We start from the raw sequence: 22,684 nt of genomic DNA on the forward strand, positions 1-22,684 counted from the left end.
TGATGAATGAGAGCCAAACATAAGAAGACAGGACCCAGTATTCTCGGTCGTGCGTGCAGACTCCTCTAGACATGCTACATTCATTCATGGGCGCCGATGGATGCAGTTGCCGCATGCGTTTGAAAACATATTGCATGCAGCTGTTTGATGCAGCACGGATCAGGCAGAGATGCGGAGCAAGTTTGAAAGGACTACAAAGTATCGCAAAGTTAAGATAAATGCATCTAAAACTACAGTAAAATTATCTGACTTGTTCAGACTAAACTAGAATTGAAGTCGAAGTTGACACTATCCAAAAGTCACTGTTTTGAAACTGCGGGCATTTAAGAAAATTCCAGTGAGCTGTATTTCGTACAAGGGCTGCTCTGTCTCCTCTCCGGCTCTCCCCACAAAAGCCTCCATCCATACGGCTCTGACCCCCTTGCAATCACGTCTCCCTGCAGGCGGACGAGACCCAGGACGTGCTACACCTGAACTACACCTCGTGGCCCGACCATGGCGTCCCCACGGTCAACGCCATCGAGAGTATCCTGCAGTTCGTCTACATCGTGCGGCAGCAGGCGGCCAAGAGCAGGGGCCCCATCGTCGTGCACTGCAGGTGAGACCATTTGGAGGATGCAAGAGAAGAGACTCCACAGCGATGCTGGGTCAGGCTGTGGAAGGGACTTGGCAGGTCGACCTGCAATTCTCTAACTGTAATCCTTCATAAAAGACATTTTATATTTAATATCTTTGAGGTGATTAAATGAAAGTTACATTTATATAGCACTTTTTCAAGCACCCAAAGTGCTTTTTTCATTTATAACTTTTATAATATTTAAGTGCATTTACTGCCCTGCATTTGTTTATGCCATTTAATGGTATAAAGATTATATAAGGTATATACAACATGAAATATTAAAATCAAATGTATATTTCCTAAATCCACATTACATATATTATGTATTGTAGCAACTATGACTCTTGCACTGACAATCACTTTGACCATTTCCACTGCATTCATAGAGACACTCTGAGTGTTATTTTATTACTGTGTATGTCATTATGTGTGCATTTCTTTGTATTTGAGCTACTGGTTGTCTAAATGTCTTTTGGAAAAAAACTGTGTAGCTCCTGGATGATGCGACAGCAGCCATTCTGTGCCAGTACATTCACCACACAGTAGCTAAGGTGGTGAAGGGGCAGGTTAGATACAGGGAATGATTAGGAGGCCATATCTGAGGGCCACAGTGGGCAGATTTATCCAGGACATCGGGGTACCACCCCTACTCTTTCGAAAGATGTCCAGGGATCTTTTATGACCTCAGAGAGTCAGGACCTGTCACCGGACCACTCACCACACTGGGACATTGGGATCCACACTGACCACAGGACGGGTTAACCTGGTGGCCACACCAACACCTCTTCCAGCAGCAACCCAGTTTTCCTAGTTGGACTCCCATCCAAGTACTGGCCAAGTAAAAACCTACTTATCTTTAGATGGATTATATAGTCTGAACTAAAGGTGCTATGGCTGCTGGCTAAGTGATTACAGGTTTTAAGGCAAAAAACACAGTAGTTGGCATGCTAAAGAATCAGGCTACCATTAGCTTTCCTGCTTCTCCTAAATTTGATGTGCTGTATTCTTCCAAGTTACGTGGAACTTATGAGCATTATGTAGCAACTGGCTGTCGGATTATACAGCCAGACCAGACTGTCCATCATCAGTCAGCTATTCCCAGCTGGATTTTGCTGCTCCGTGATGCTGATTTTCCTAATTAGTAGATTCCCCCCCCTCTGACTGTGCCTAGCAGGTGTGTTAGGGATAGAGTGCTGCCCACTACTGGCCATCTCTGAGTATTACAGGAGAATGTGTTTAGGCTGAATCGATTCCTTAAAAAGCATCGCTGGGGTGGATGTAATGGGATGAATGGGCACTAATTAAATTGTAGCTACTATTACGCCCTTGCAATTGTTTTTGTGTGTTTTGGGGGGGGGCGGGGGGGTGAGGGGTTAATTTCCACAGTAAGAAGAAGTTGGTCTCAAATCATACACAGCAACTTTTATAATATTCAAGTGCATTTACTGTCCTGCATTTTTTTTTAACAATAACTACATTAATAAATATACGGAATTGTAATTTTCAGAAATTGCTTAATTTGATTAATTCCAGTGTGAGAGATTTAATGCCTGGGGGGTGGAGGGGCGGTATGTGTTTAATTTTGAATGAACGTGCCCGTCTGCAGTGCCGGCGTGGGCCGCACGGGGACCTTCATCGCCCTGGACCGGCTCATGCAGCACATACGCGAGCACGACTACGCCGACATCCTGGGCGTCGTGGCAGAGATGCGTGCACACAGGCTATGCATGGTGCAGACAGAGGTAAGGACACGCTCCCTCCCAATCACATACACAAAAAAAGGCAGTCTGACCCCCCCCCCCACCTGCCCACCCCTCACACCACAGGTACCATGTCTACATTTGGATTTGACTGCTAGAAAATATTCCTGTTGTGCAGGAGTATATGTTAACCCCCCCTAGTGGCGGGCTGGTGTAGATGCAGGTCGTGTCACGTTCGCCAGCTCAGGTAATGCGACGATACTGTCTCTCATGTGCCCTGCAGGAGCAGTATGTGTTCATCCACCAGTGCGTCCAGCTGATGTGTAAGAAGAAAAAACAGCAGTCATCGGTTTCCAGCGACGTCATCTATGAGAATGTCAGCAAGTCCTAATCATGATAGAGGACACGGTAAACTGTCCGGGGGGGCCGCTCAGAAATCATGTTTAATGGCACAGTTGCAGATGAAAGTCCCATAGATCTCAGGTCTTTACTCGTCCCTCCACAGGTTGGTGTGTCCGAGCCTACAGCCCACCAGACTTTTGTACTTGGCTGAAGCATCGTTAACAGAAAAGTGACAACAGAGAACTGAGGGGGGGGGGGGGGAAGCACTTTGGTTTTTGAAGAAGCTCACAGAACCTTGTTTTAGAGACTCTGGACTGCCTGCCAGCCACTGAAACACTTTTTTTTTTTTGGAGGGGGGGGGGGTGGGGTTGGCACTGGATTGTGTGACCATTCCAACGTACAGAAGCAAGATGGAGACGCTCACACAGCCAATAGCAAAACAGGAACCGCCCCCTGCAGCGTGACAAGCAGTCAGACACACTAACAAGCCTCTTATCTGCGCTCTCACAGGTCCTTTAATCCTGTTGGCGCTGATGCTGAGGGTGGGCTGGCCTGTCATTTTGTTATTTTGGGAAAATCTATGTTTTCACTCATCAGCCAAAGCCCACATAGATTATTTGTAACCTTATCATTTCTCACAATGACACTGACAAGGGGCGGTTTTTAAAAGATAGTAATGCCTGAGAAGCGCACAGGAGTGTCAGTGAGCGTTTTTCTCCACGCTTTGTCATCTGTTTACATGGATTAGCTCTAGTCTTCACACCTTTCACAACCCATTTTTGAATCTTGGACATTGTAAGAACAATGGCTTTGGTTTTTAAAAAACGAAAGGGGGCCAACTTACAGCCAGCAAAGTTCAGCTTGACTCCTGCCAATCCAATGAACGAGCTGGAACTTTCCAGAGACGGCTCAGCGTCCGCTCCTGTGTTCCATGGCTGTCTCATCTGTGTACCAGGTACTTAACACGTCTAACCGGAAATAACATCTTCGGCCCTCGGTACCGTTGGATTCATTTTGCAAAGGAACTGGACTGGAAGGACCAGCGGGTCGGTTCTCGTGCTCTGCTTTTATTTTATTTTTTTGTATGATACTAATAGGATTGATGTGGAAGTCAGTCATTACAAGGGAATATTTGGGTTAAACCATTTTAGGCATACTAGGGTATGCTTTTTTTTTAACACGGTATGTAATGTGCATATTGTATTTTTAAACATGGAGGACTTGATTTTCTTTCATCGGTGTGTTATCAGTAAAATTCCGAAGTACTCCAGAAGACAGAAACTTGCCCCGCATTGAACTGGTTTGCTTTGTGCTTACGATCACCGGCCGGTTTGTCCCCATTTTTTGACATTGGGCTCATGCCGGTTCCTGTATGTCCCGGCAGGTCTTCGGCAGAGCTCTCAAGGTCCCCTCATTAGGGCTTTAGAAAGTGTTTTCGGAGCTGAAACCGATGCCTCAACACGGTGCTATAGGCTTTGTTAAAATTTGTTTAAATAATAATAATAAAAAATAAATAAATCAAAATTAAAAAATCCCACCTTACGCAATTGTTAAATCTGCATTTTTGCAGTACTAAAAGCGTGCAGATGTAGGAAATGTTCTCTCCCCATGAGTCGGTGATTCGAAGAAACTTCTTCTGCCCTGCCGCCTCTCCGGCTGACCACACAGCGGCTTCTCAAGCGCTGAAACAAACATTTTTTTCGTGTAGATAGTGTTCCAGTGTTCCCCTTCTCTCAGTGTGTCCTACATAAACTGTGTCATCAGTGCCATTCTCCTGCTCCTGTCACCAGAAGGACGATCGCCATACCGCCACAACTGCAAGAGTGGGTCATTGTCACAGAGTTTTAATGTACGTGTCGAAAATTAAACATCTATTCTTAAGGACAGCGAGTGCGGCTTCTCATTTTCTGGTGACGTCGTGTAAGAAAGGGTCCGTCGTCTGCGTTTGTCAAGCTAGAACGGGCCAGCGCGAAAATCACACTGTGGACTTAATGATTTTCGTAAACGCATGAACAAATGCTCACACGTTTTAGAAGCTGTTAGTGCGGCACTCTGTCATCTGTTATGTTACTTTCGTTTTGAGACCCACAGTGAATGAGATCATTGTACGCAGTCAGTCAGAATGACCAAACCTGCCTTCCATTCAGAGGCCCCAAAGCACAGACTAACTGTACTAATAGGCTTCAAACCCTCATTTAAGTGACCAGTACTCAGCAAGTCTACTCATCATCCAGCTCTGTTTGAAGTAGGTATTAAAATATATAGCCATTTTTGCTGTGCTAAATATTTTCTAATACTGTTTATTGTAGAATTGTGTCAGATTCAGGTGGAAAAGGCACGTTAAATTACAGCCATGTGTACTGGTACCACAGTGGTGTTATACATTTCTTAGCATATTGTCCCGCACAGAGAATTGCCAGCAATCTGTCACAAAAATACAACTATTTTGCTCCGATTTGCTATATGTAGACATACATATATTCTTAATGAAAATATCTGTACCGTAATTCCTCACACCTGCATTCACACATGCACAAACAGCCAGATGTTTATAAATATTTATCCTGTGTTTACTTCCCTGTACAGTACAGGAGCTTTCAGTTCATCTCTAGAGTAACTGTATATATACACGTCGCATAATATATTCAGCCATAGAAACTGGCTTTCAGTCTGAGATCACCGCACGTCATCTGCACAAGTGCTATGTATTAAGCAGTTTCATGAACCAATCACTGCAGACTGCCTAGTCACATGCTTACTGGGGTACAGACAAGCAGTTATTACCTTGATGATGTGTGTCTGACCAGGAGTTGAGTAAGTGCCAGCTGAGGACAGAGTGATCTGTGGAAGACGTCTCAGAATTCAGCTGCCATTCTAGACAGTCTGCTTGGGACTGATTAGCGATCCCAACAGTTTGGTCATATACAGTCATATTTTCAAGGTATTGTTTCACTGATTTGGAGTCTTTCTAATAGAGGACTGAATACAGGGCATATGCAGGTAAATCCTGGTCAGCGACCAAGAAAATCTGAACATGTCCTGACGAGCATCTGCTGAGAAATGCTGATGCCATCTCCAGTTACATCTACGAAATGAGGTTCCACCAAGTATCATGGAGGAACCCGATGGTTTGCACTTTCCGGTCTTTTGGTTTTGCGTGATTAGTAATTTGGCTTTACGATCACGGCAATATGGCTTTGCAATGTTGTATTTGGTTTTACACGTATAAAGAACAGATGTCAGGATGACTTAACAACAGGTTTTTTCAAACTTATGTTTTGGTAATATGTCCAACTGCTGATTCTTGTGCTCGCCGGGGAATTGCATCACGCCTTGCTTAGCATCTGTTGGGAGTCAGATAAAACTCACCCTATCATATGTTCTGTATAAACATGGGACGCTAAACAGAACCATTAAGTAATGAAACCAGCGGCTTCGTTCATGTGCCTTGAAACTCTACTGGCTTCTGACATCATGTCTGTTCACGGAAACGTGATAGAGCTCAATTTCAAACGCAGGGCGGCATTCCATTGGTCAGCTGGTGCAGTGTCTTTCCATGCCGCCGTCATGCCTCCAGGCTCTCGTGGCAGTGCCTGATGATGTCAGCAAACTCATGGGATTGGTCAGGGGTCTCCTGGGAAGGGGGCAGGCGGGAGGGGTTAGCGACGTCGGGGGCCCCCTCAGTGTCCGCTGCCCTCGTCGAAAGACTCCACCCCCGAGTCGCAGGCGGCCATGTTGATCTTCTCCTGCCTCCTCCGCATCATCTCCTGCAGCTCGGAGCTGCTGTTACTCTGCAAAGAAGTGGAGAGAGCTTCAGGCTTGTAACTGCGATGGTGAGGAGGAAGGGGGGTGGGGGGGGTTGTCAACCAACCCAAATGTAAAACAAGATGACATCAGATAAACCAAAGAGATCTACACACCCCACAAACCCTTTAAAACCTCTTCAGGTAACGAATCAGAACAGCAACTCCACACACACAGTGCCAGCTACACAACTGACGCACTTATGCTATTTGGCAAAAGAGTGAGGAAAGAATGGAAAAGACAGGATTTTCTAAGTAGGGAAAGGAGTACATACTGTATATCCAGCCTAAATCTATTCTAAACCATGGAAAAAGGTTCTCTGTAGGCCACATTCCTTCAGAAAAATGCAAAGTATGCAAACAAGACATATAAATGTAATGATATGAATGGTTTCACCCCCACAATAGATGCTACTTTAAAAAAGACATTAAAATGACTGAATATGTGCAGTTTGATTGCATCATGCTTTTACTTTATCGTATGTAGTTTGACTGCAAACAGTATGTTTGTTTTGCTGAAACTGGATTTAAATGAAATCAGGTATTACTGAGGTAATAAAACAGAAATTCTGTGCATTTAATGTCTGGATAAATACTTCAAATTTTACATATCATTTTTAGGTGTAGAAAATACCACTAGACGAGTACTTGATTCCCAACTAGCCAACAAAAACTGCATAAGTAACTCCAACACTTGGGTAGTTACTTTTTAATAAATATAAGAAAGGATACTTCAGGAACACATTAATTAAACCAAATACTTCACCAAAATTCCCTACAAATAGTAAAATTACAAGCTGTAACCTGGCCAACAAAACTACTCTATCTGTGACATACACAATACCTTTGAGAGTTTGTGCACAAAATCAGTGTATGAAGACCACGAGGAGTCAGAAGGCAGCCTGTAGATAAGAAACAGACACCACAGAAACCAGAAAGGCAGAAGTACCCATACCAGTTTGATGAACACCATGCTTCAGACTCATTCAAGTACCTACAGGCAGATGCATGCATTTCTAAGTGTCCAGGGATAAAACCAGACCCTTGCGTAAACACAAACATCTTGTGGCAAACATCTACTGACTCCAATTGATGTCTCTTACATCGTTATTCTAGGTGTTGAACTCCTGAGAGGATAAATTGATTCACAAAGTCAGATAGAACTTAGTAGGGTTCTGGAATCTAGGCCGTTAGCACTGACACAAGCCACATCTGCTGGCCTGGTCCTCAAGAACAAAAGGGCTTCAGACAGGACTTGCTGGCTCTTATTCATTCTTATCCTCTTCACCTTATGCCCCCAAGGTGTTTGCAGAAGTAAAATCTGCAGATTTTTGCTGCTCTGTGTGTCAGCCAATGCCAAGTATCAGGCAAGTGTCTACCTCCAGGGCGGTCTTCTGTACGGTGACCTGACTGTAGACCCGCACCCCATCTTCTGGACACACGGTCTTGAGTTCTTCTTTGTTGAGGGAGAAGAGCTGGGCACCAGTCAGCACGCCCAGACTGGTAACGGTACTACAGGGGTGAGTGAAAACAACTGTTACTCATTGTGGTCTTTCTGCTCAGATATCGGTCTTGAAAGAGGTCCTGAAATTTCAATTGCCCGTAAATTTCTTCAAGACTGTATGTAGGCAATGCTGCATTTATAGTACAAAGAAGTATACACTTCTGGCTTATTTTAACCTATAGTAATGTTTCCCAATCCAGTCCTCGGGAAGGCTGGGAGCTCGAAGGGAGCCAAAACGTGGACCGGCTGTGGGCTCCTGAGGACCAGATTGGGAAACGCTGACCTAGAGCAGGGGTAGCGAACCTGATCCACTGAGAGCCGCTGTGGGTTTTTGGGGTGGCCTCTCAATCAGCCAATAATAAAGCAGTGGTTCTCAAGTCCTGTCCTGGGGACCCACTGCTTTATTACCCACACCGGCCCTCCATGGATCAGGTTCCCCCACCCCTAACCTAGAGGACAGTAAAACCCATTTAATCCATTAACCAAACTTCTGTTTTACTTATTCAATAAAGTGTGTCAGGGCAAGGCGGACCACAAGGCCAGGATGAGGACCACAAGGCCAGGATGGGGACCACAAGGCCAGGATAAGGACCACAAGGCCAGGATAAGGACCACAAGGCCAGGATGGGGACCACAAGGCCAGGATGAGGACCACAAGGCCAGGATGGGGACCACAAGGCCAGGATGAGGACCACAAGGCCAGGATGGGGACCAAAAGGCCAGGATGGGGACCACAAACACAAAGACACAGACACAGAGATACCAGGAGGAGAACAGAGTATTTAGAGGAATCCCACGCCAACACAGGGAGGACGTGCACACTCCCCCCACACAGATCCGGGGGCTGGAATGGGGGCCACAACCCTGGAGGTGTGAGGGTACAATGCCGAGTCACTGTGGATCACACCCCCCTTAATGATGCGTCTGTCACACCCGGGCAGCCTTGCCTGTCCCTCCCGCACGCGCACATGTGACACCGTCTGACTTACACAGAGCTGAAGCCCTTGACCTGCAGCCAGGCCTTTACATCATCGGGGGTGGAGTCATAGCTGAGGCCCACTGCGGGCAGGCTGTTGCTGCGCTGAGGGACTGAGACTTTCCTCTGAGTGCCTCTGCCCAGGGTGAGCCTGTGCAGCAACTCGTCCTGAACCTCCTCCATGTTGGACTTCCTGCCTGAAGCCACCAAGAAAAGGAATAAAAGTTGATTCTATGTATATTTATGGACGGACAGTATACACAGTAATCTAGGCTTTTTTATAGTACGCAGAATAACCCAAATATTAGATTACTGATGCTAATAAATAGCGTTTCATAACTATGCAAGAGCCTATCCTGGAAGCTAGGGGCAAGGCAGGGAATAACCCAGGATCCGCTGCCAACACATCGCAGGGCACACGTACACAAACACACCAAAGCAGTGGGCCATTTGGAAACTCCAGTTCACTTTAGTATTTTTTGGACTATGGGGGATAAAAAAGAACCCAGAGGAAACCCCATGACTTCATGAGATGGACATGCGAACTCCACACACAGGGAGCCATGGTGGAGACTCGAACCCTCATCTTACAGTATTCAGACCAACGTATTGTCCTCGGTTTTTGCAGCTACTTTTCTAAATGCCTTCAGATAAGCAAAAATATGGCCAGTAATTTAAGGGCGGGTCTAGGAAATGATCTAGATCCGACCAATCACATGTCGCCACCACATTTGGAGGGCATGGCTGGGGCGGGGCTCACGCTGAGTGAGTGGCTGTCGTTCCTTCCTCTGTTCTCCGAGGATGACGCTGCCACTGTCACTGGAGCCGCTGCTGATAGGCGAGTCCCTCTGCTCCAACAAGGGGGGCGCGGCCGGGGGAGGCAGGGGCGGGGTGGGGATCCAGCTGGGAAGGAGGCTGGTATCGGGAGCAGGGGCGGGGACTGGAGGTGGGGCCGGAACTGGGGCAGGTGCCATGGGTGACATCATCGGGGCAGAAGAGAAGGAGTTTACTGTGGGCCGATGGACGGTGCTGGTCCTCTGCATCTGTCAGCAGAACGGAAGTCACACACACACACACACACACACACACACAATACTAAGAATACTGATTCTCAAAGAGGCCTGGATAAACTGAAAAGCATGGAACAGACTCAGTTAATTAAAAAATGTGATTTTTAAACCAAGTTATTTTTGAAGCTCGAATACAATATAGCACCCTTTGTATCAGAATAACTACTTCAGAAACACGATTAATCCTCCGACAAAGCATGTCAAGAATAACCAAGCAGGTACGTCGACCTACAGGATTACATGCTGCATACAGCAGTAATCGCATGTTTTATGCCCTAATGTAATATGCATTACTGTGTACAGTTCTTACTCAATTACCTCGTTGAATTCCCCAAGTAATTGCTTGCAGGTGGGAAAAAAAGAAAACGATTTCTTCTACAACTTAGCTTGGACTATTACAGGCTGGTCGAGAGGGACTTTAGCAACTAGGACCGAGGATTCACTAAGACAACCTCTGGCTAACATTACTACAAATAACAAGAGGGTCACAAGCTAACGGGACTTGATACACACGGGGGGCTCTAGTAGTATTACAGCCTCACAAAGAGGGCCTCTAGCTACCAGTATTACAGCTTCACCAAGAGGGCCTCTAGCTACCAGTATTACAGCCTCACCAAGAGGGCCTCTAGCTAACAGTATTACAGCCTCACCAAGAGGGTCTCTAGCTAACAGTATTACAGCCTCACCAAGAGGGTCTCTAGCTAACAGTATTACAGCCTCACCAAGAGGGTCTCTAGCTAACAGTATTACAGCCTCACCAAGAGGGCCTCTAGCTAACAGTATTACAGCCTCACCAAGAGGGTCTCTAGCTAACAGTATTACAGCCTCACAAAGAGAGTCTCTAGCTAACAGTATTACAGCCTCACAAAGAGGGCCTCTAGCTACCAGTATTACAGCCTCACCAAGAGGGCCTCTAGCTACCAGTATTACAGCCTCACAAAGAGGGCCTCTAGCTACCAGTATTACAGCCTCACAAAGAGGGCCTCTAGCTAACAGTATTACAGCCTCACCAAGAGGGTCTCTAGCTAACAGTATTACAGCCTCACAAAGAGGGCCTCTAGCTAACAGTATTATAGACCAAAAGAGCTTCTAGTCAACAGTAATAGACGCCTCAAGAGGGTCTCTAGCTAACTGGAGTAGATTCACTAGAAGGCCGATAATATATTGCTATAAATGCCAATGTATTTTTAAGAAAACTTTTGTCTAGGGCTGCAACAACTACTTGATAATGTTGATAAAAAATTTGTAATAAAAATAGTTTTAGATAGAATTTTGTCATTGATTACAAAAGGTATCACTGGGTATGATGTTCCACCTGACCAGCAGAGGGCAGATATTGCACACAAACACAAGCAGTGTAGCGAAATGGCTAAACATCTTCAAACAGTTTTAGTTATTAGGCTTGGGTGGTATTGTAGAAATACGGTATATACCGCGGTATTTTGAAATCTTGGCGATAATATTAGCTGGGACACCCCTGCTTGCTGAATGAAGAAAAAAAATCACCAAGATTGTGAAATGCCAGAACAGTGATTTTGAAAGTACAATAATAATAATAATAATAATAATAATAATAATAATGAATCATAATCACGATAATAATAAAGCATTTATACTTTTCTTCAAATCCTTGATTTGGCCCAACTAATCAATTAGTCAATCGCCTAATCAATTATCAAAATCATAGTTTTTTGCAGCCCTAATTTTACCCATTCTCCATGACAGTCACTGAGATGTAAAAAACTTAATCCTGCTGAAAAAGGCGGGGGTGGGGGTGGGGGTGGGGGTAAGGCTGAAGTGCTATGGAGCATGACCTAGAACGATCAGGCCCACCTACCTTGAACAACTCAAACTCCTTTTTTGGCATCACAAGCTTTTAGATAAAGAGAAGGTCATAAATAATGAAGAAAAGGTTCGCAGCCGGAGAGATGCGGGGGTCAGGTGGGGGGATCCTGAGCAGGCTCACCTGAATGCTGTGGCTGCCCATGTCTTGGCTCCGCCTACCACTCACTTCCATCACCCTGGTAACCTCCAGGATGTTGTTCGGTACGTAGCCACACATCCCAGCACTGTTCTGCACCTTCCACCACTGCTTGCGGTCATTTAGCACCTGGTAGAGGATACCTACAGCATGAGTGCCTCCAACAGGCTAATCGAGCTCTATCCTCTATCAACAATGCACATTCCTTTACATAACAAATGCTTTGTTTTGACATAAATCCAATAATCACAATTTCTTCTTTATATATGATTTAAAATAGTTAAATCGGACACTTCTGGAGTAAATTAAAAAATCTTTCACAAAGGTGTCTTTTCAGATAAGAACTACGTCTCATTCCAGCCTGTTTAATGCTATTCGTCTCTGTGTTCTGAAGCGCTGATCCCATCTGGGCCTGATTTTACTTCCCGCCTACCTCCACGATTTCATCCTTCACCACTGTCAGCTCCGTGTTGTTTCTGGCCACAAAGTCAAACATGGACTTGGCGAAATTCCTTGGCTGGGTCCTAACCTGACTTTCATAGTTTCTGCAAAGCCCGGAAATCAGGTTCAACACATATTAAACATAGCACCCAGATTTTGGCTACAAGACAGAGTCAATACAGGGACCTCTGGCAGACTCGCCTAAAACTGTTAACTGAATTATGTTCATTTCAAAGAAACTATGTCTGAAAGAAATAAGGATAGTAAAAATAACAGAACGATTCAGCTACCGACACATCTTACCGAGTAAGTGAGCCAACTAAGTATTCAATCTGAACCAATGAGTAGAAGCTAGATACCATTATACAGTGGTACCTCAGAACTCGAACTTAATCCGTTCAGAACTCCGGATCGAATCCTAAAAAGTTCGAGTTCTGATCAAATTTTCCCCATAAGAAATAATGGAAAACCAATTAATTGGTTCCTGGCCCCAAAAATTTATCCTAAATATGTTTTTTTTTTTAGCATTTAAACACAAAATGAACCGGATAAAACAAGAAGAGCATATACTGTACTAAACACATCTAAGCACATTTATCAAAACAGTAATTTGTAAAGTAAGAAAATAAATGTATCCAAACAATGTGTAAAGTTAAAAAACCCAATGTGTCCTGCCCCGATCGTCCGCTCCTTCCGTGTGCCACGCCCCCTCATTAACCCCATGTGATCAGCTGTTTCTGGTTGTTGTCATTAGTCCACTGTATTTCATCCGCGTTTCAGTTTGTTTCCCCAGTCCGGTCATTGTATTGTCCGTCTGCGTCCCCTGCCTTACCTGCAATTAAACCCCGTATTCCCCAATACCCTGACGTCTGCGCCTTTGTCTCCGTTCTGTCCGTGTTCGGTATGACAATATTATTATGATTAAATGTATTAATGGTTTATTATTAACATTAAAATAATTAATAAGAAACATTTATTTTTAAATGTGTTTTATTATATAATAATTACTGTTACTGTCTATCATTGTCTAAATGTATTTTTACTGTCTAAATATATGTATTCAGCTAGTGTAAACATGCACGGTGCTATCACAGCGAATGCGAGGCTGAGACTGAAGCTTTACCCTTTGTTTCCGCTGAGAGACGTGTCACGTGACTCATTTCCTCGCGCGTACAAGTTATCTTAGGTCGGCGTTCACGGTTTGACTTCTGAGATTCAGATCGAGTTCTAGGTAATTTTTTTTCAAACTGGTTGGTTCAACTTTTAAGAAATTCGAGTTCTAATGAGTTCGAGAACTGAGGTACCACTGTATTTCCTACTGGTAATTAGGGTTAAATTACACAAAGCACAGTTTGGGAGATTAATGCTTTTCTAATAAAGCTATCAGACTAACAGCCATGGAGAAGTGTGGCAACAGCTTATGGGAACAGCATTTTTCAGAAGAAAAATGTCAGGAAGATGCAAATAAGCCTTCGTCTGTCCGTCCATCCATCTATCCATCCATCCATCTATTTAAAGAGACAATTAGGAAACAGGAGGCAAGGGACATTCTGGACATGATACCCATCTATCGCAGGGTGCACATGCTCACGTGCACACACACACACACACACACACACACACACACACACACACAAGTGCAAGTTTAGAGAAAGATTCACCTCAACCGCATATTTTATTCTTTAATATTTAGTTTTCGTAAATTTTTGGCAGCTAATCCCAAAGCACCAGCAGAAAAGAGAGAAACCCGCTTTTCCTCATGCAACGGCCCAGGGACCACAGATTTGCCACAGTTCTCCACGGCTCCCCATTCAGCCGGCCGGTGCCGTGTTACCCAGCTACATAGCGGCCAGCCATGGCCATCGCCTGGTCCAGGGAGTGTGTGTGTCTGTGCGCCGCGTTACCGAGAGCGTACCCATCAGCATGGGGAAGATGTGGGACACCAGCATGCTGGAAGACAGAAGCACAGATGGTACTTATTATAACTGTTGTTTAACACTGGTACATATCTCACAAAAACAAGTATATAAGTGAAGTAACCTTCTTAAACGTACATCATCGCATCTACAGAAAAATTACCCTCAGATTACTGGCTCCGCCCCCACATTGGCCACACCCACACAGTAGCCCCACCCAACACTCACCTCCAGGCTCACCCTTCGGTCTACGTCCGCCAGCCGCTGAATCTCGAAATCCGGAAGGGGCTCCATCATCTCCTGCTCCTGGGCACGGCCCAGCATCACCACGGGCAGAGACGGCGGCTCCCAGCCGTCACGAAATCGGGGCACATAGGGCGGGAAGTAATGGTCTTTGGGCCACTCCAGCCTAAGGGGGTGGGGGCAGGTGGGGTCAAAGGGAAAAGCAGAATTATATTGTATTAACAAAAAAACAGACACACACACACACACACACACACCTATACTCATATCTCTGTGGGGACCGTCCATTCAATTCTATAACCCTAATCCCAACAATGACAATCATAACCCATACTCAGCCATAACCTTAACCACAAATAACCAAACAAAGTCTTATGGCATTTTCAGTTTTTTACCAAATGTGGACCAAATGTCCCCACAATGTAATGTATACCTGGACCACACACACACATGCCCACGTACATGCATGAGAGAGAGTGTGTGTGTGTTTTCCCCCCTTGTGTGTAATCCTACAAAAGAAAACCAAAACCAGAAAAACCAGTTAAACACTCCTTTGTTGGAATAACGCTATGTAGAAACACAACCTCATAGGTGCATATATTACTTTACCAGCAGAAGTACTTCAGAGGAAGAACTGCTGACCCTGATCATTATCACACACCCTCTCTTCAGGAAGGCTTCCGACTGGCGACCACAGAACTCACTAAATAAGGCGGGCTAAATATACATCCATCGACAGAATGAAAAGGACGCATAAATCACGGCAGGGGCCTCTTCTATTTAACACCTATACCTTTTAGTGCTTTGTGGAGAAGCACAACTATGCAAAACCCCGCTCTGAGACCAGATTCTGCACTGTAAGGTAACAGGAATAAGAGGGACAAGCAAACCTCTCCACACTCACCTGCTTTTGGTCCAACCATCTCCAAGAGACACCCAGAGACGCCTCTCTGGGGCCGTACCAGAGGTGTGCAGAAAGTCTATGGCCTCCATGGTGAGTAGGGGACTGAGGACACTCTTTGCCAGCTCCACATCCCCTGTGGCCTGAACCACCTGCAGGGGGCAGCAAAGAGCAGTGCATCAAATAAGGATGTGTGCAAGGGAGGAACTTAAGAATTTTTGCTACTAGCCAACTGGAATAGTTCAGAAAAAAAAGTAGTCTGACCAACAATTTTTTTTTTACTAGCCAGCAGGCTAGTTTTCAGTTTTATGTACTTGCTCTCTGTCTAAATTTCCTTGGGTGAAGGGGCGAGCTTAATATCGAGCCTTTGATGTGTCATTAGTTACAATTTATCTCCATTATACTAAACAAGTATATCCATACCATACACCATTAGCTGTATTTCACTCTGAACCATGTCTGCATTTTAGGCTAAAATAATAACTTCAAAATCCAATAAAATCTGCTCTTACACAGTGCTATTCTATGACAATTTAACATGCACCTACCATATTTAGTGGAGTAAACAGGAAGTGCACTAGATCCAATGCACTGGGATTGTTGATATATAACCTTAGTTTCGCCTGCAAAACAAACATGTAACCACTGGAATGAGATGCTGTTTTAGGCTTGGCATCTGAGTGAAGTTTCCTTTGATGTAAAATTTAAAGATTCAGTTTGGTATGGAAACTGTTCATACCAGCAGGTTGAACGCATATTTAAATTTTTGAAAGCAGTCAATGAACTCCTCTTGAGACGGTGGCTTGGCACGTAGTGTCAAAACTCCCTCTAGTGGACAAAACAGCACAGTGCCGTACTATTACTATATACACCAAGAAGAATTAGGAGAATCAGTAACAGCTTCCAAAACAGTTTTGATCAAATGAAAGCTCACCTCCCGGTCCTCTCTTTTTACTCTTCTTCGCTTTCTTCCTCTTTGAAAGCTCGCCAAATGCCTCCGCTGCCCTCTGGAGCTTGGTGACAAAATATTCGATGTCACCCAAGAGGTGGTTCAGAATTTGCTGCAATGGGACAGAAGAACATTTTAGCCCGTCATTTCAAAGACAATGCAGACTGGTCGATGGAGATCCTCCCAGGCAAACTGCATATGAGGGACCAGGTTCTACTGATCTGGTTGATATATTCTACCTGACCCAACTGGCCCAGATTAAGAGGGAGGCACCCACCACGTCACGGTCGATTCTGGCGGCCATCGCTTCCGGTGACTCATCTGGCTCCATGAAATGTGGGTGTCTCTCGTCTGCAATAGGGGACACAGTGCAGAAGGGTCAGCACAAAGCCAGCTTGAGCATCTAATCAAGTATATATTTCATTTCTGAAAATTAATTTGATTTCCAAACAACTAAGGCAATTCACAATTCTTACTCCAAGGGGGGGAGGGGGGGGGGGGACATGCTACTCCATCTTCAGACTTCTCACATCAATTGGAAAAACCTTATCAGCTTAGCAACAAACTACGCAGGCAGACATTTCATTCTACAAATACAATAAGATCTGGGGTGGCTTTCATCTGATGAAAGCTGGTTTGTAACAGTCATCGGCACCATTGATTCCGCTGACCAAAAATGGCAAGCATTATGAAGTTATTTAAATTTTAAATTGGACCAATCAGGGAGACAAACCCCACCCCGCCCTGCTCTGCCCCGCCCCCTCACTCACACTCCACCAGGTCATTGGCTGCTGGGGGAAACCACGCTGCCACTCTGCACATAATGTCCACGGTAGGCGGAGCTGTAGGGGCTGGCTCTGATGGGGGTGGGGGTATGATCCCGTCACTGTTCAGGATCATTCTGGTGGGGGGTTGGGGGGGGGGGGGGGGTGAGAAGCAGGGCATGTAGACAGCAGTGCCTCAGGTAACAAAGAACCATAAAAGCTAACCCTATAATTACAAGATGCAGGAAGGGATACGACTTTTTACTTTGATATGACCTTTTACTTCTAAAAGGCAACATATGGCACTATAAATTATTTTAAATTTGCTTGTTCACCCTGCTTGAGGAAAGAAATATACAATAATGTAACAATGAAGGACAGAATATCAATATCCCTGTATAACATTCAGAAATGCATATTGCAAATTCAGAGTAAAAGTAGTAATAAAATTGATCACCGGAGGGTTTCTGGTCGCTTCTTGGTCTTTGCTTTGAGGTCACAAATGGCACTTTCAATGTCTGCATAGATGAGATTTGCCTACAGGGAAACAATGTCTGCTAAGAGCAAAGCACTTCCTTTACTGATAGTCAGAGAAATCTATCCATCCATTCATGCTGCAACCACTTATCAGGTACCAGGGCTGCAGGGATCCTGGAGTCTATCCCAGGCAGCGCGAGGTATGAGGCAGGGGATAGGATGCCAGTGCACTGCAGGGCACACTCAGCTCCATACTCACACAACATCAGCCACAATGACCGATTCACTGCATGTCTTTGAATAATAGAAGGAAACCACGGTTCCCAGCGGAGAACCATACAAAAGAGTCACAACTGGAATTCTCCAACACAGAGCATGGCTGGGATTCAAACTGCCAACCACAGAGATGTGACACGACAGTGCCACCCAGTAAGCCTCCATGCCAGCTGCTAATCAAAATTACACTACTAAATCATACTCTGCAATAAAAATAGGTGTTTCAGGGCTTTTAGAATACCATCCCATCTGGCATCTAATGAACACTGCATTTGCATGCAGTCTTAGTCATACTCGCATAACAGATTTTTATTACATTTATTTTTACATTTATTTATTTATTCAACGCTTGCATACAAAGCGATGTACAATTGAGAATGCAGGGTCAGATGATTCAGAGAGCAAACTGGGGTTAAGTGCCTTGCTCAAGAACCAAACACTGAAATCACTCCACTGACCCTGGGAGTTGAACCAGTGACTTTCCAATAATGGACACAGTGTCCTAACCCATTGCAACGGGAAGGTTAATAGGAACACTCACCCTTATGAGAACAGAAAATGTCATACCCATTAAAGCTGATTACTGGCTGAACTTAGTAGTTATGAAAGGCTGGAATATCCATTTCTCAGAGACTCAGCTGTTGTTGGTACAGGACGTAATTGTGGTATTCAAGCAATGCAACGGTCTGGCCTGAGGAGATCCCCACCTTGATGTCGTTGCACTGGAAGAGGTACAGGTCGGGTTTGGCCTGGCCTGGCTCCTTGCATATCAGGGCCAAGATGGAGTCGTAGTTGCAGGCATCCATCACCGCCTGGCACCGCATGATACAGCTCAGGGGGAAGTTCTCCACCTCGTTCTGAAAACACGAATGAGTCATCAGCAGAGATGGAGTTTAAGGGCCCCCAGTATCTGTATCTCAGCTGGACTCCCACATGGAATTCTCACAATCTCGAGTGCACTTGAAGGACATCGAGAGTCTAAGCACGTTTACCAACACTCAAAGCCATACAGTAAACAGGGTTTACGAAACACACGGGAGTGTTCGCACCAAAACATCACAAGAGTGTAAACACTAGTAATAAATGCCACGCCTGGATATCCAAGCCGCTAATGTTGACAATTTAATGCAAACAATGAGCTGAGTCTACACTAGGGCCCAACATTTTTAGAGACTGCAGACCTTTATTCAACTGATGTTCCAGTTACTTATTTAATCATCCAGTGTATGATATTTGTAACATTCTTTGTTTATGAACATTACCGCCAATATTCGTGTAGCAATTTTTAAAGCGTAATGCCAAAAATGCAATGTGTTTCCACAATTTTGGCCACTAGCATAGATTACAAACCCAGATATATAAATAAAGTCACAATTTAAGTCATAAATCAAGCAATAACATGTCAGTTGCCTCCAGGCAGCTAAAGAATGAAATTAAGATAGTTAACATGACACCAGGTTAAGGTCAGGGAAGGTGCAGAGAGACACTCTGAAAAACGCATTTCTAAAATTATATCCACTTTTGAAACGACTTAAAGAAAGTTCTTGAGGGAAAGACCTCTTGGAGAATTAAGTGCATTCAAACAGGACACACTCGTCTGTGATGGTGCTGGTGCTTTTGAGGTCCACCTGCGGACCACATGCCGCACCATGTTCGCACCCGGAAGCGACCCGGCCCACCTTGGTGTCGGCGTCGATGAGACAGACGCTCCTCTCATCCACTTGCAGCAGTATGTCCTGAGTCCACACCTTGCCCTTAGCGTCCAGCAGCTTAAGCCTCCGCAGGCCGTCGTCCACGGTGAACATGGCCTCCTTGAGGTCCATTGAGAAGGTGGTCAAGTGCTGGAATTGAGGAGGCAATAGTTACCTGCACAGCTTCAACGTGCCTCATTTCAAAGGAAGTCTATAAACAGACCAAGTGAATTCAGATTATCACAGACTCTCACACAAGATGAAGAGACGGGAACCAAATCAGTGCGAATATCTTACTTCCACATGATACTGAGATGTTTCCATAAGGCTATTAATACTGTTTTTCGTGTATTTCTTCCTTTGCTCTGAAAGACACACATACATTCATAAAAACACATACAGAAATATAGACATAATAAAACATATACACAAAATTTGAGACAGTGATTTTCCCAGCTAACATTTTCCTCCTTTGCCTTTGAGGATGCAGTGTGACCACAGCATGACCACAGAGGCTGATCCTGCATGCAGCTCTATGTGTCTCACTGGTTCTGCACAGCAGTGGTGGGGGAGGGGAGAGGTACCCAACAAATATGCCTCTGCTAGTTGCTACCTCTTGGTTCTTTAGCTGATGTTAGGTGGCTGTTGGCGAGGGGACAGATAATGGTGAAAGGGGGGAGGGCAGCCTGCCCATGTGTCTGCTGTATTATGGGATGTGCACCTACGCAGTACGGCTTGGATTGTTCTTATTCAAGCTTCCATATGCATCAGTGTTACACTGTCTATTTGACACTGTATTCTTAGTCTGGGCACGATAAGGCCAAACTGGAACCGCAATGTGAAAGGCAGGTTTCATGCATGTTGAACAACAAAGTGCGAGAGGGTTCCACAGAGAAGGACACGTGCAGGGAGGGAGGCCGTCCCTGGAACAGCGTCACCTGCTCCTCAGCCTGACTCAGGCCTACATACGCAGACTGAGGAGTTTCAGTCTCAGTCCAGGGGCATTAAGCACATCGAAGGTGTGTTAAAATGCCTGCAAATCAGGGGTGGCTCCGGGGGGACGATATGGACCATGAGGATGGGACCCACAACCGAAGGACCACGGCAAACAAGTCAGCCCAACTCCCGCTTAATGGTGCAGCTCCGGACAAGCAGGAAAACACTGAGCCTTGAGGATCGCAACTTCACAGCTCAATTACTGCCACCTTCAATTTCTCTGTATTCTCCTATGGAAACTCAACCTAACTTCTTAGAACCAAATCCTATCAGGTTCATTTTCATTGGAATAAGTGTTTATATCTAACAAATACAATATTTCTATAATTTCATAATCATAGACCTAAAGAAAAAGTTAAGTGGAGAATAGGTGCTAATGCTCGAAGAGATACATCTGTGAAATCCAGTGATGCATGGATACAACAGTGAAGGAAACAAATAACCAAGCATACATACCATATATAGCTTTAGCATTGTATGTGGGTGAAGGGTTCTGGTCCGGCTGGTCAGCAGCCTGGGAACTGTGATCACTGTACAAGAAGACAAGTTCAAAGACCTTTTTACAGTCACATGAAAAACACACATCAGAGCAGGAAATCCATCATCCGACCTTCTTGATGCTCCCAACTGATTCTCTTCATTTTATTCTCAAAAACATCTTGCATGTACAGCTAATGAACCATTGTACTTTCCCTAGTGTGACAAGACTGCACCCTTCATAAGAGAGCGAAAGGAATTTGTCCTGGAGTGAACTCTTCCTGGGGGGGGCCCTGAAGAGGGTTACAAAGTTTTTACTTGGCCTGTGTTCAATGCCACTCCCCCTCCAAATGGCCTTTTCAGTTTGTTTGTTTTTTTGAAGAAGAAATCAAATGATTTCTATTGGTCAAGAATAACCCTTCAAATAGTGCCGTAATTCTTCTAAAACACGCGAGCCAACAGTGTTGCGTGTTACACAAAAACACGAGATGGATACAAAGCACGAAAGAAAAACATACATATACATATGAAACATACACAACACAACCACATATTATACAAATACATTCCGATCTTCTGGACACAAATTCTGCACAAGAACCTTTTCCAATGCTAAGTAATAAAACATAGCTTACGCAACAAGACGTACCAGCCAGGACTCGTACAACTCTGATATTTGCTTACACACGCATGCATGCCCAACTCCTTAGACTACTATTTACACATGATTTGGTTCTGTCTTCTGGTTCAGAAATCAGTGAGAAGCCAATAGCTCCAACCATCATGCTGTGACACTACATGTGGTTGGCACCTTCAAATTCTGCTGCTACAGAGTCACAAATACAGCCAATCGGCGACAGACTTACTTTAGCTGGGAGGTGTCCCCTCCAGACCCTGCAGAGTTGGTGGTGGGGGTGTGTCCATTCATTATGTACCTCAGAAGACAGAAATGGCCTTGCACTGGCTAAACGAAGAACCAAATAGAAAGGTATTTAGCCAGGTGAGCATCCATGGAAAACGGATAGCCCAAGTAATTTCATCAAACTGAAGATCGTAAAACTTACGACTGTTACCTGCCTTGGGTCTTTGCTTACATTTTATATAGCACACAAGTTTTAAAATGCCTCTACACACTGCAAAAAATGGCCCTTCAAATTTAAGATAAAGTGTTTCTGTTTTGTGACGAGCTAAATTATCTGCCATTGCAGTAAGAAAATTGTACTTGGTAAGATTTCCTAAAATAAGACAATATGCCTAAATGCAAGCAAATCAACCCTATTCATAAGATGTGTTAGTTCGTTAATGAAATTAGAGTTTTGTCTAAATGTAAGAAAATTATACTTGCATAGATTTTCATTTATTGCAATGCAGTAATAACTTAGTCTTCCCCAACTGAATTATTGAAGTATTAGTGGCATGTAGGGTGCAGCACTGCACTGCACTGCACTGCACTGCAGTAACTGACTCGTAAGACAAATGGGTGATTAGCGAAAGCTTCCTTCTTTTGGACTTTGTAAAGCTTACACAGTACGATCGGCAGCGCCCAGCCATCAGCCAC

The 22,684-nt window shown here is 44.6% G+C and overlaps 2 protein-coding genes across 6 annotated transcripts in view; one reads left to right on the plus strand and one right to left on the minus strand.

Moving 5' to 3' along the window:
- LOC111845688 (receptor-type tyrosine-protein phosphatase O-like) overlaps positions 1-2,934 on the plus strand; it is a 45,138-nt gene extending 42,204 nt beyond the window's left edge. For all 3 annotated transcript variants that reach the window (XM_072710206.1, XM_072710205.1, XM_072710207.1), the window contains 4 exons: positions 444-598; positions 2,226-2,361; positions 2,603-2,727; positions 2,825-2,934. In XM_072710206.1, coding sequence (XP_072566307.1) covers positions 444-598; positions 2,226-2,361; positions 2,603-2,710 — 399 coding nt within the window. In that variant the 3' untranslated portion in view covers positions 2,711-2,727; positions 2,825-2,934. The remainder of the gene's footprint in view (positions 1-443; positions 599-2,225; positions 2,362-2,602; positions 2,728-2,824) is intronic.
- A 2,011-nt stretch (positions 2,935-4,945) lies between these two features.
- Positions 4,946-22,684, minus strand: part of LOC111845675 (epidermal growth factor receptor kinase substrate 8-like) — a 36,746-nt gene continuing 19,007 nt past the window's right edge. For 2 of the 3 annotated variants that reach the window (XM_023815264.2, XM_023815265.2), the window contains 20 exons: positions 21,993-22,090; positions 21,106-21,179; positions 19,951-20,018; positions 19,642-19,803; positions 18,670-18,819; positions 17,667-17,746; positions 17,216-17,346; positions 16,723-16,796; positions 16,431-16,557; positions 16,236-16,324; positions 16,045-16,119; positions 15,500-15,648; positions 14,581-14,761; positions 14,271-14,386; positions 12,429-12,540; positions 11,981-12,124; positions 9,705-9,987; positions 8,958-9,141; positions 7,844-7,976; positions 4,946-6,452 (listed from right to left, as the gene is read on the minus strand). In XM_023815264.2, the coding sequence (XP_023671032.2) occupies positions 6,342-6,452; positions 7,844-7,976; positions 8,958-9,141; positions 9,705-9,987; positions 11,981-12,124; positions 12,429-12,540; positions 14,271-14,386; positions 14,581-14,761; positions 15,500-15,648; positions 16,045-16,119; positions 16,236-16,324; positions 16,431-16,557; positions 16,723-16,796; positions 17,216-17,346; positions 17,667-17,746; positions 18,670-18,819; positions 19,642-19,803; positions 19,951-20,018; positions 21,106-21,179; positions 21,993-22,054 (2,505 nt within the window). In that variant the 5' untranslated portion in view covers positions 22,055-22,090 and the 3' untranslated portion in view covers positions 4,946-6,341. The remainder of the gene's footprint in view (positions 6,453-7,843; positions 7,977-8,957; positions 9,142-9,704; positions 9,988-11,980; positions 12,125-12,428; positions 12,541-14,270; positions 14,387-14,580; positions 14,762-15,499; positions 15,649-16,044; positions 16,120-16,235; positions 16,325-16,430; positions 16,558-16,722; positions 16,797-17,215; positions 17,347-17,666; positions 17,747-18,669; positions 18,820-19,641; positions 19,804-19,950; positions 20,019-21,105; positions 21,180-21,992; positions 22,091-22,684) is intronic. The other variant, XM_023815266.2, reaches the window with a different exon arrangement.

The sequence above is a fragment of the Paramormyrops kingsleyae genome, chromosome 3, assembly GCF_048594095.1.
Source record: "Paramormyrops kingsleyae isolate MSU_618 chromosome 3, PKINGS_0.4, whole genome shotgun sequence".
NCBI lineage: Eukaryota > Metazoa > Chordata > Actinopteri > Osteoglossiformes > Mormyridae > Paramormyrops > Paramormyrops kingsleyae.